The sequence below is a fragment of the Colossoma macropomum genome, unplaced genomic scaffold (genome assembly GCF_904425465.1).
Source record: "Colossoma macropomum unplaced genomic scaffold, Colossoma_macropomum, whole genome shotgun sequence".
Classification (NCBI taxonomy): Eukaryota; Metazoa; Chordata; class Actinopteri; order Characiformes; family Serrasalmidae; genus Colossoma; species Colossoma macropomum.
This window is the reverse complement of record NW_023494786.1, coordinates 24,247,644-24,260,511: the sequence shown is the minus strand read 5'-3', so window position 1 is coordinate 24,260,511 and position 12,868 is coordinate 24,247,644. Positions and strand designations below refer to the sequence as shown.

Genomic DNA, 12,868 nt, shown 5'->3' with positions numbered 1-12,868 from the left:
TTTTACACTGTTCCATAATACCAAATTGTCTTACAGAATGCAGTACAATATATTCATACTTTGAAATGAATCTGTTCACATCCTTATTTATTGATACTTCATAATTCTGGAAACATTTTTAATATACTGGTGATATTGGCCCATGACTCATGAATCATGTGTAAATATTTGAACATAGAATGAATATAATACTGATAGGGCTGCATTATTTTTTTAATGTCACAATTTGAAAAAATTTGAAAGTACAATTTTATTGTGTATTTATTTTATCTTTATTTATCTTGCATTATTTAACACGTTTTAAGTGGGAAACACCTAAAAGTCTGGTACTCTATATTCAGCATTCAGGCCTCATGTTGGGGGGAAGAAATGGATCTGCTGGTCTTGAAAAAAAGGCCTTAGAGCTTAATTGATAGAAAATAATTACATTTAAATCGTTTGAAGTATTGGTCAGAAAAATCATGAGATGAGATTTTCCCCAAATCATTCACTCTTAGATACAGCATACTAATATTGTATTACTCAGAAACAGCTTCCTTTATATTTACATGCATTCCATGTATTTTAAGTATACATGACACAGTTTGTACGTAAAGCAGTTTATGGTTGGTTCACAGATAGAATTTTATAATTCTAAACAAAGGTGAGTTAGTGTTTGCTCTGCCCTTCCAAATATCCTAGGATTTTAACATTCAACAGACTAAAGTATCTCAAGATAATTAATATAAAATGGAAGTTAATTCCACTACACGAGTTTATTTTGAAAGTAAACTTCCATCTTTAATACCTCAAAACTGTACTGAACACTGATAGAAATTTTACAATTATAGACGCACAACATTACTACCTGTGTCGTCAGTATTAGTAAACATGTCTTAACGCAGTTGTGTAACTTTACTATTCAAACTCATACATAAGTGGAAATGAAGTCAGTAACTGACTGTCCTGAGCAGTCATTGCATGGCAAGACTTTTACAGCAAATCAGAAAATGGTCCAATGGTTAGACCCAATGGCGTTGAGGGCTGTTGTACCATGGGAGTATGTTGGATCATTCAATGCATGCCAGTCTCCCATTACTGCCATACTGAACTGCCCTGTTAAAGGCAAGTGTTTTGGGTCAGAGTGGAGCATGGCGTCTCTATGGTACTGAAACTCATTAGTGCTGTGTAATGAGCCTGGAGACAAAGGAGCAGCCACTCTCATTCACTTCAGCACTCCCTTTCTTCTGTTTCTACTCACAGAACCTATATTATGAAGGCCTTTACTTTGTGAACATTTTGCTTGTGCAAATAGACGAGTGCCCTTGCTGTGTTTGGTACAGTTTGGGCTGCTATCTTTGGACAAATTTGACTTTTCACTCATGCAACACTGGACAAAGGCAATTTCACTTCATAATTGGCCCATGCGTCTTGTGTACTTTACTTCTTCATTCAAACATAATGCACTTAAACTGCATGAGCTTTTACCATGCCCAACCAAATTTCCATTAGTTGCTGGGAAACAACACGTTATGAGCATAGGTGTGACTCTATTCTTAGGTCACTCTTCATTTAACAGCTAATGTTTTCTGTATGGTTTAGGTTTGAGATAGTGTTAATAGATCAGTTTGGTGTACTGTGTCTGGATCAGGTTTCCTTTTAGCCGTAGAGTGAACTGGGAGCATTGACCATAGCTTTGACTCACTGCAAGCTGCTGGTGTTAAGCTGATTCTGGCGCCCCCTGCAGGTACGCATGGCCCTGAAGAAAGCTGAGAAAGAGCTGGAGTCACGCTGCAGCTGGTCTCCTCCAGAAGCTCTACAGAAATGGCTGCAGCTCACACATGAGGTGGAGGTACAATACTACAACATCAAGAAGCAGAACGCTGAGAAACAACTCCTGGTCGCCAAAGAGGGGGTTAGTGTGTTAAACTCTGTGGTAGTTATTGTGTTATTACAAAGCCATAAAGTACTAGTCTGCATTGGATCTGTTCTGACTTGGTGGTTTAGGTAGTATGCTACTTGATTGATTAAGCAGAGTTTTAGTTTTTAAGAGTGCTTCAATGTTCCCTCAGGCAGAGAAGATAAAAAAGAAGAGGAATACGCTCTTTGGGACCTTTCATGTGGCGCATAGTTCCTCACTAGATGATGTGGATCACAAAATCCTGGCAGCTAAGTGAGCCTGTTTCAATGCTGATATAGATACAATTCACTAGTTTAGCATCACCAAAGACAATATTTCTACACTTATTGACCATTTTATTAGAATATAGGTGCATTTTGCAGTTCTGCGATTACAGACTGTGGTCGATCTGATTCTCTGCATAACTTGTTAGCCCCCCCTTTACCCTGTTCATTAATGGCCCCCCAAAGGACCACCACTGAGCAGAAGTTATTTGGGTGGTGGATCATTGTCAGCACTACAGTGACCCGTACACGGTAGTGGTATGTTAGTGAGTGTTGCACTGGTGCAAGTGGATCAGACAGGACCCATTTCACAAAAACAGATCTTCCCCACATTTTTTAAATGATAGATAAAGAATACTGTGTTTCTTCCCCAGTCCGTACAATCATGTATGCAAACTAAGCTGTAAAATGATTTTTATTTATCCACCTATGCAGCTTTCAGCGGTTTTGCCCCGTTGATTCACACTAACGTTATAAGGAGTGTTTCAGCCCGAACTGCTTTTGTAATGAGGCATAATACAGGGCTGCCAATCGGTACAGAAGGAATTAACGTTTATTTTAGGCCCAGATAGGTTCGGAAACAGTTCTATGTCACGATACCTCAAGAAATCTTTACTAGTGTTGCACCGATACTGTACCTGCACCAAGACTGGCACTTAACCTATGACTGATACCATGAAGCATTTTCTGATGCGTACGCATAAGCTCATGGCAAAATCTGTAATGGCAGTATTTCATGAAAAGTCAGCAGTAGTGGGTGATACAGCGTTTGGAATTCTTCCTGAGCTATTGCTTTCACCAATGTGTCACAAATACACCATATAACAGCATACAAACAGCAATCCCTCATCTGCCACTGTGTAGTCAGTTACTGTGTTGAGTTAATGTTAGTTCAGATTGTCATTGAGGGGCAAACGTAAGGGAGACATAGGGATGGAGCTGATGGCTTTTGAGATAATGAAAGCCATTAGGTTTAGTTTAGCCTTTAGCATCTTAGCCGGCTAGCTGGGCCTGTTTGATATTAAGAAATATTATCGTATTGACTTGCCCAAAAGACACAGTAAGAAAAACGGTCTGTTTAATTCTAACGGATAAAGTAAGGTTGGAAAAAGTAAATAAAGTAGTCATGTAAAAATAAATTATAACTGTTTTTGGTATGTTAACCAAATGCAAACTTCATAAGCTGACTTCAGAAGAAAAGTGAAATACCAGAAAAATGTAGGATATGTGCCAGTTCTACTGTGAGTCTGTGCAGGCTGTACACCCTCTAATATGCCACTACAATGTCAGTCATGATCCAGTACCCAAGTAATGCCCGGTCTGTGGTGGCCCTTGATGAACAGAGCAAAAGGGTGGCTAACAAATTATGCAGAGAAACAGATTAACTAAGAAGTGCACCTGCAAGGTGAGTGGACATGGTAAAACGGCATACCTGATTAGATAGCCAGTGAGTGTATAAATGTTAACTGAGGTCTCAGCTGATTTTGAGTAGACCCATTATTCATACAGTAGCAAACTTCTTGCCATGCCCATAAGTGCCCTTTTTGTCGATTTCTGTGTACGTACGGTTTGTTTGTATGTTGCTTTTTGTCTGTGTCGTTTTTATAATCTTTCTCTCTCTCGCCTTTCCCTCTCCTTTTTCCTCTCCCTCTCTGCATCTCAGGCAGGCCCTGGGAGAGGTAACGGCTGCCCTCCGGGAGCGGCTCCATCGATGGCAGCAGATTGAGATGCTAACAGGCTTCACTTTAGTAAATAACCCTGGTCTACCCTCCTTGGCTTCAGCCCTGAACCTAGACCCCAGCTTCATGGGAGGCCGTGCCACGCCCCAGCACTTGGTCATGTCTGATGACATGGATGACATGGACGAGGACATTGTGGCACACGGAGGTTTGCAATGTAAGGACTTGACTGACTCCAATGGGCTCAAGGCCCGGCCCCCTAAAGTCTCTCTCAGACAAACTAAGGGCCTGTTGATTAAATCCAAAAAACCCTCTTTCTGACTGAGGTAGATCTTCCCTGTGTGTCTTGCCGATGTATTACGTTTATCAGTGTTCTCTCTAAGAAGAGATTCAGGAGTGCAGGCTTTTAATGTGACTCTTATACTGTGTTAGCACAGGCTGTGTTTACTTTCTCTCCAGTGAAATGGGTTTTCTTATGTTGGTGTTGGAATTCAGGTTTTGTGTCTCAACAATGATAGTGGAAGGTCTTCCATGTAATGCTGTCACATTTTGAAAATGGCACTTAAAAATATATGAATGCATTAATTATGGCACCAGATCTTTGCATTTTTTATGACATATTTTCTTGAACTTAATGGATGTGCAGTGAGTTTGCCCACTGAGCTGCAGCATTTTATCCAAGGCTGTCTATTGGTTGGCTGGATTTCTCACAAATTCCTGTTATATTTTGTTTTACAAGATTAGAACAATATGAAAAAAACGTTGCAGCTCAGAAATGTAGGGCTTTTTATGGACACATTGAACACGTAAGTAGGTGAGTACTAGTAGCTTTGCAGCTTATTGGATTTAAGGTACAATGCTTCCGAATAACTTTCTCTGGCTTGAGATTTGTGTTGTAAAGCTGTTGTTTGCATCTCTATCCCAGTGATTGTTTACCGTTCTTACTTTGTACCTTTTAAGATATAATTAAGGGATCTATTCTTTAGTGTCATTTGACCTTTGGTCATTTGGGACCTGGGCAACCAGAACCTTTACATAAAGCGGTTCCTACTGTCTGTATGTGGCATGCAGATGATGTGTGTGCTTAAACGCTGGCCAAGCAAGATTAACCACTATTAATAACAGCCATTCCCCTCCCCCTTGCCACTTGACCCCCCCTTTTCAGGTGCCACCCGGTTTATGGACCGTAGAGCCAGTGACCTCAGGTCCATAGGTTCGGAACGCCAGACGTTGCGGAAGTACTCTGGTGGGATAGGCTGTCATGTCCCTTTCACAGCGCTCCACCATTCTCCCTTACCACTTGAGCTTTTCTCCCTCTTTCGTTCACCCAGTCTCCCTTTAATTTTGCTCATAACCAAATAATCTCTAGGAAATGCATAGATTAAGCCAAAGAGAGGCTGCATCACAGTGCTGTCTGAAAGTCAAAATGGCTGATCGCACTCTGTCTCTTTCTTTTACTTCAACTATCTTCATTGATTGTGCTCGAAAGAAAAAGTGCCCCTAAGTGTACCTTAGTAGGATGGTTATAGCTAGGTTTTGTCAAGATTTTAAAGCTTGTTAGATTGTCATTTAACACATCTGCAGAAATTATTTTTCATTTAAAATTTAGTTATATGCATTAAGGGTGTAACGACTTCGGTTAGTCACTGTCAGTGATCAAAACTAGGCAGTTTGGTGCAGCGTATCAGAGTATAGTTGGCTGGGAGCGGCAGGGTGTACGTTGTGTATGCACATGCTCAAATTGATAGGCTTTTTATAAATCAGTTATTTTGTTAGAGGACAGTGGAGCATTCGTTGAATGTTCTATTGGAGAACTTTTATTTGTCTGAGCCAAACCAGTTTGTGTAATATATTGTTAGAGCTCTGCACTGCATGACTGTCGACTTGGGACCCATAATCAAATCTGATATTTATCATTTTTCAGATAATAAGAATCAGCTGTCTCGTGTGATCTTAAATTTGTTTGTGCTTGATTTTGGGGGATTGTTTATCTAATCAGATTTTTCCATTTGTATTAATTTAAAGAACCAATTAAAACATTATATATGCAGTTTTAAAGTGTAATTTAAAATGTCTTACATTTCACATCATTTCTAAATTGTGTGCAACAGTGCAAGGAAGCTTGGCTTTCTTTTTCAATGTTCAAATGTTTGTTAGTATTTCCTTAAACATTGATAAATGAAATATAATAATTATAATATTATTGAAACTGCATCGTTATGCCCCTAGTGCACATTCATGTAAGCTGTGCACATGGTGCCACCATGAACTTAACATATAAACTTAAGGAAACTATTCAGGCATTCCTCATTGTTGCTGTTTCGAAAAATGTATCATGTCAGACTTTGAATTTTGTGTGTTGTTACACCTCTAATGTGCTTACATTTCAGATTACTCTTGACTGGCATCAGTGCTGCAAGCTAAAGAACAGATGTTTTAATTTGAATGTAAAACGAACTTGTTAAATATAGTTTGGCAGTCGTTGATATTAATACCTTCAGTAAATGCCAAATTCAGTTTGGAGAGAGAAGTGTGAAGAGATTAGTTTGTCCTGATGTTTCCCTCTGTGGTGTTACCCAAAGAAACCTTGTTCACCCCACCTGTACACTTTTTCCTCACCAGCACCTTGGTTGCACTTGAATGTTCTGCTTAAGTCTGTTGAGCCCGACGCACTTCCTGTCACCTTCAAATTTCAGTATTTTATTTATTTTTGTGTACTTTTATGACATACATTATATATTGTATAACATCTGTTATTATCTGTGTCTGCAGCTCCCAGTATGCTGTCCCTGCGCCAACGGCACATCGACCCGCAGCTGGCCATGGGCTCGCAGAGGTTGGTAGAGGGCAGCCACGCGCCTGGGGGCCAGCAGGGAGAGGGTAGCTCATACCCATCCTGGTCTAGGTCCAACCTGCGGCAGAATCGCAGCCAGTCATTTGGGCATTTTGAAGCGCTGGGCCTGACCCCGCTCTCCTCAGCTGTCTCGCACCCCTCCATCATCTGTGCCTCTTCTTCCTCCTCCCCTGCTTGCTCCTCTTCCTCCTCTTCTGCGCCTCATTCCTCCTTTTTTCACTCGCCTTATTTCCAGCCAATGGACCCCATCCCAGACTTGCCCCCTGATTCCATCCCACAGCGGCCCCGCCGCAGTGGCAGCTATGGGTACCACTCCGTTCACTGCTTTATTCCGCTTGCCTGGCATGAGAGTGGGACTGCAGTCAAATATGAACGTATTCTTATCCTGCTTTCCCCTCGAATCATTTACCTGCTGTAATATTTCTACCCCTGTGGGTTGCGGTGTTTTCCAGCACTTTTCTCTGCATTCAAAGAGGCAGTAGTACAATCACCATTAGGCATTACTTCATCTTCTTGTCTTCCTGCCATTCCAACAAGCCTGTGCATTAGCTTTATCATTCCACTTTGATCGCTTTCACAGACCCACACACGCATGTGATCATATCTCTTTTTACCCCTTGCTTGTTGAACTAACGGCATGGAGTTTCTGTGGTCAGGCCTGAGCCTGTAGTTGCTTGTGACACCACTTTTAAAGACTGCGTCTAGCATGTGCTTCAGCGTATCTCACTTGCAGTACATTAACAAACACTGGACCATTACTTTTTGCTGATTGACTTGACTTGCTTTTGACACTCTAACTTTGTTTGTGCATTATAAAGTTTATAGAAAAGTTAATATTTCTGCAGTCACTTGTAACATTCCTCAGTATTTGAGTGCTTGGGTTTGATACCTGCTGCCATTAGAACAACTTTTGTTGGACTTGACCAGCACATGAATGACAGTTAATGGAGAGGTACCTTTAAGACGTCTGACCAACTACTTTTTCCTTTTTAGGGATCTGAATCGTTCTGATTCGGACTCCTCCCTGTCCGTATCTCAAACTGGCGAGCAGCTGCGCCTGTCCTACAGTTCTAAGGGGCTCCCCATCAAGCCCACCTCTCTCCACCATGGCACCCTCTCTCGGTCAGAAGAGTCGGCTCAGGCCCAGACCCCCAATGGGGGCAACCGGGTCCACGACGGGGGAGCTTCACCTGACGGAGGCTCAGATAGTCCCATTCTAATGAAGAAAATCTATGGCATCGAAAAATCCGCCAGCATGAGCGAGATCATGTCCATGTCTGAATCCTCACGCTCCCTGAGCCCAAACTCCACCGACCCTGATACGCCTTCACCCACGGGCCAGCCTGGTATTCCAGGGGCCAAGGCAGGGAGCCGCATCCCCCAGCTCTCGTTGAAGAAGAGCCCCCTGGAGGAGGACAGCGGCTCCACAGGTGAAGACACTGACTCGGCTGGCAAAAAGAAGCACACCTTCAAGATCTTCAAGAAGCAAAAGAAGTAGCGAGCGCTGCAGACTGCTTAAAAGCTGGCAAAGCTTTTTCACCTTCCATCTGTAGTCCATTGTTATTATGGATGTCCTGATGTTTTTTTCCGTTTTCCACTGGTCATGTTATGGCAAGCAAATGCCTTTTCAAGGTTTTTGTAGGTACTCCTTGTAGGGACCTTTAAGAGCAGTCTTTGTGGGTTTTTGTGTGTGTTTTTTTTTGTTTGTTTTCTCTTTCTCTTCATTGCTTCACTTCATTTTTTTCTGAGAGGATTAAACTCTGGGGGGGTGTAAAAGCACTATTTATTCCCGCAGGAGGCAGTGCCAGCCCTTCTGAGGGATACTCCTTTCTGGCTAGACTTCTTGTTTTCTTGTATAATCTGTATCGGTTTGCATGTCTTCACCTTTGTTTGACTGAAATTCGAATGCTCTTTGATGTTTGCTTGGTTCCCCTATAGCTTAAACACAAAATGTCAGGTGTTTCATTTTTGCCAGTCCACTCTTTTGTCATTTAAGTTTAAAAAAAAAAAAACAAAAAAAAATGAAAGGACATTTTAAAGCAACTGTGAGATCAGTGTTAGTCAATGGAAAGGGGAATTGAAAAGGGCTGAAACCATACTTGTGAAACCCTCCTTGAATCTGTTGCACTACTGCTGAATGTTATTGAATTGGTTTTGCAGAAATCAAGAGTACATGCTGAAACACTCACATTGACACAGAACCTGCAAGTACCTCCAGGAGTTCAGGGATTTCTGGGATGTGGAAGGAATAACAAAAGACTTAGAAATCTTGGTCCATTCCAACTCATAAAACATAATGTGGCTTGTGGATATGCGCATGAAAAACGAACCAAAAGTCTTTTGGGACTGATTTTCCTCAACATGGACTTTAAATAAGGATTTTCAGCTGTCAGCCACCACTGACAATATCTGTGCTAAATTTGTATCCAAACCATGCCTTGTAGACTAAATACATAACCAATAAGTATCTTGCGCTTGCTGGCGGCAGAAGGTGATTGTAAAGAATACCAGCTCATAAATTTCTGGAAAAAAAAAAACATGTTTGAAGTGCCAAACCAAAGATTTTAAATTTCACGTAGTTCTCCAAGTGTCAGTTAAAATGTTGTCATAACTGTGGTGAATCCTGTCAGCTCCCAGAGCTCTAACCCCAGAGGAGAGTTGATTTTAATATGTGTAAAAGTTTACATGATTGGCGCAAATATCGTTCTAATTGAAATGGTGATTGTACACAAAATATTTTGGGGAAATATTTCAGGTTCTCAAGGGAGCTGATGATGACTATGTTAATGCTGCTGTTAAGATGTAAAATTCTGTGTGGGTCTTCATTACAATCTCAACCACCTGTTGGTCTTCATCGGCCTGTCTCTGAGGCAGCTTCAGGATAACTGGAAATGATTTTGATGCTAAATATTTGTCATAGTTTTTCACAGTTAAGCAATGTGATGAATTGAGGTTCTTTACTTAACTAAGATGTAGAAAGAAAGATTTGGGAAACAGAATTCAAATTGGAAACACTCTTATTCTCAATGGTTAAAGGGACATTCTGGACAAAATGGAAAATTTACCCATCACTACATCTGTTGTAAACATGCTAACTTGCCGCCTGCAGCAGAGAGAAAGAGGAAAATCCCTTTGCGACTTTTTTGTTGATAGCTGGTCGATGCAGAATGAAGGCAGATTGCTTACATCACTGCTAGAAAGCCGAACATCTTATTGCAGCCGTATGGCCTTGTAAATTGAGAGAATCATCAGATAAGGGATACAAGCTAAAACCTAAAGGTAGCAAGGTAGATAATTGGTTATCTAGCTACCTTAACTCAGTGTGGTTTCATTTCTCTGGCTTAAAGGGTAAACATTTGACTGTAGGGTCCATTTTGTGCTGAATAAAGATAGCATTGCTGTTTTTTTTTGTTTTTTTTTGCAATTATGTTGGTGGACTGAGGAAAGAGTTAAACTAATGCAGTTATTAGCCTTTAGACAGGGATAATCAGTTGCTGTATGAAGCCAATACAAATACACACTGGGCATTGTAGTAAGGGATCACTGATGAATGAAAACATGGAAACGAAACAATATGAAATCATGAATTCTGTCAAACCAATGAGGAAGAATGATATAATGCTAAGAGACAGTATATTGCATAATGTGACAAGTAACACGGTTTTAGGCCAGAATGCCCCTTTAATTTGTTAAAGAGAGATTATTACTATAGAAAGTTCATCACATGCTGGCTTGTCTAATGTCGGCACTCTCCAGAACACTGAGGGTGGGAAAAAGAACAAGCACACTTTTTAACAATGACAAACAGTGATGCAGGTTATTCTGCATTGACATGGAGAGGGTTGGCACTATGCATTTTTCCTGCAGTTCCCCATGTTTTTACAACTGCTGTCTTCACTTATTAGGGTCTCCCAATCCTGGACTAACCAAAGCAGCGTTGCACGAGACACCACCTCCTGTGCTGTGGACTCATTTCTGTTGTAGAAGATGGTGTGGGTGTAAAAAGTCTGCATTACAAATGTATATCGGTCAGTCTAAAACAGGTATGCGCTGTTGGTCAAAATTGTTGATGCGTCATTTGTACCTCTTTTGCACGACGAAGCTGTAAATGAACTTTGCTCTCAGTGAGTGAGTGTGTGTGTGTGTGTGTGCGCGTCTATCTGTCTGATTTCAGTAAACTGCACTTCATTGCGTTGATGCATGTTACCCTGCTGCAATACCAGTTCGCAGATTCGGGGAGGGGAGAAGCAGGAGCATTTTGGACTCTCTGTCCCACCCCAGCTATTTCCTACTTATGTCTCCCTTTGAGCTTCTATTTATGATTATATACATTTGTACAGAAAGAAATGGGGGAAAAAATTATTTTGCATCATCTGTAGTGTTCAAGACTGTAGTCTAAGTCTTCAAAATTTTATGGCACTCCTGCATGAAAAGCAATAAACGGTTTTAAAGGAAAGGTTAAACATTTCTTTTTGTTGAATGTGCAAAAAAGATGGTCCAGACAACATACAGTACTGCATAAACTTCATAGACCACCCTTATTTGATTATAGCCTACCATTATTTAATTTGTACTCAATGGCCTTCAGGTATAAGGTATTTGTTTTATGGAAGATATCTTTGAGGGGTTTAGATATAAGATAATCCATTTATGAGGAAGGAGAAAGTCAAGGCAAAATAAGGGAAACAGGAATTTCCAAGTTAAAAAAACATTTCAGAATTAATAGATACATATAAAAATGGGGTTCATAACAGCTGTGGAAGACGTGGCAGACTACAAAAACTGTCCTCATCAGATAAACAGAATTTAAAGCTTTCATATTTGAGAGAGAGGAGAAAATCAAGCTCCACTGTCAGAAAAATCTCACGGGTGTTTCTGTCCATCCTTCCAATGTGAGACAACTCAGTGCTGTAGGTCTGAAAGGATGTGCAGCTGTCACGAAGCCCTTACTGAGAAAGGAAAATAGAAAAGGGAAAAAATTGCAAATCAGACAAAGAAGCTGCTGATGTTCTCAGAACAATAGACTGAACACTCCAGAGTCCAAATCTCAACATCACTGAATGTGTTTGGGATTTTTTGGAATGTGACAAAAAGAAAACGCAACCAACTTCTTAGACTGAACTTTGGCAGTATGGAAAAGGCTTCCTGCAGATTTATTGAAAAACTAAATGAGATTTTCCCAAAAAGAACAAAAGCTGTAATGAAGACATGCTAAATACTGAGGGGTGAAAAAATTAGTACTGTGCAAAAGTTTTCGCCACCCAACATCATTAGAATTAAAAGGCTGTTTATTGGAGCAGTGAGCATTTATTTGCCCTAAAACAGGAATATTATAATAAATACAAACACCATTAATACAATGAGCAGTGATTTTATGTATGTAAATGTGTTCAGTGGACCATTTCCAAGCCTCTCCTCGATGAAACCATAATATTGTTTGTAGTTATTAAACAGTACCTGGTTTGGCTAATAAATGGTTCATTATGGTAAAGTGTGCTGGTGATGGATTTTGATAAATCCATTTGATGGCTGTGGATGTCCCTCTTTGAAACTAGCTCACAACACATCAACTACTTTTTTTCAAAATATTTTTTTTTGTTGCTTGTTATTTGTTTATTTGGACCTATTCTAATGATAAATGGTGTTTTTTACAAGCAAACACACTTATTGCAAAGCTAAATAGTTTCGAATAATGTGCCTTTGTGCCTAAGACTTTTACACAGTACTGTATATATTTAGAAGTTTCTGTGTAATTTGTCAAGTATTTTTTCTGCTCTTCTTTGCTAACACTGAAATATAAGTAACTTGTGCTCAATGGCCGTATTGACTCAAAATTAAATAACTTAACGGAGGCCCTAACTTTTCCACGCCATATGTACACTGAACACTATTTTTTCTACTGTATGAAACCTTGAAGAATGATGTTTGTGCAATTTATCAATGGCTGATTAATTAACAGGGAAGACATTAAAATGTGTGGGGTAAGCAATACTCCAGGACTTGGATCGGGAACTTGTGACAAAACTGAAGGGGATTGTATCTGATTGGGATGGGACATGACTGGGTAATGGCCCTGCTTTTGGGTTTTATGCATTCATTCACCAAGAGTTTCCTAGCCGTTTAAGACTGAGCTTAACTGGCAGGACAGTTTGCGTTTGCGGGTGGAGCTGCG

At 40.4% G+C, this 12,868-nt stretch overlaps 1 protein-coding gene across 3 annotated transcripts in view; it reads left to right on the top strand.

Moving 5' to 3' along the window:
* The window catches only part of stim1a (stromal interaction molecule 1a), a 45,274-nt gene extending 34,122 nt beyond the window's left edge, over positions 1–11,152 (top strand). The window contains exons 9-14 of one of the 3 annotated variants that reach the window (XM_036564523.1): positions 1,727–1,894; positions 2,052–2,152; positions 3,827–4,059; positions 5,008–5,088; positions 6,615–7,002; positions 7,690–11,152. In XM_036564523.1, the coding sequence (XP_036420416.1) occupies positions 1,727–1,894; positions 2,052–2,152; positions 3,827–4,059; positions 5,008–5,088; positions 6,615–7,002; positions 7,690–8,194 (1,476 nt within the window). In that variant the 3' untranslated portion in view covers positions 8,195–11,152. The remainder of the gene's footprint in view (positions 1–1,726; positions 1,895–2,051; positions 2,153–3,826; positions 4,060–5,007; positions 5,089–6,614; positions 7,003–7,689) is intronic. The other 2 variants (XM_036564506.1, XM_036564512.1) reach the window with 2 other exon arrangements.
* Positions 11,153–12,868: the final 1,716 nt, after the last annotated feature.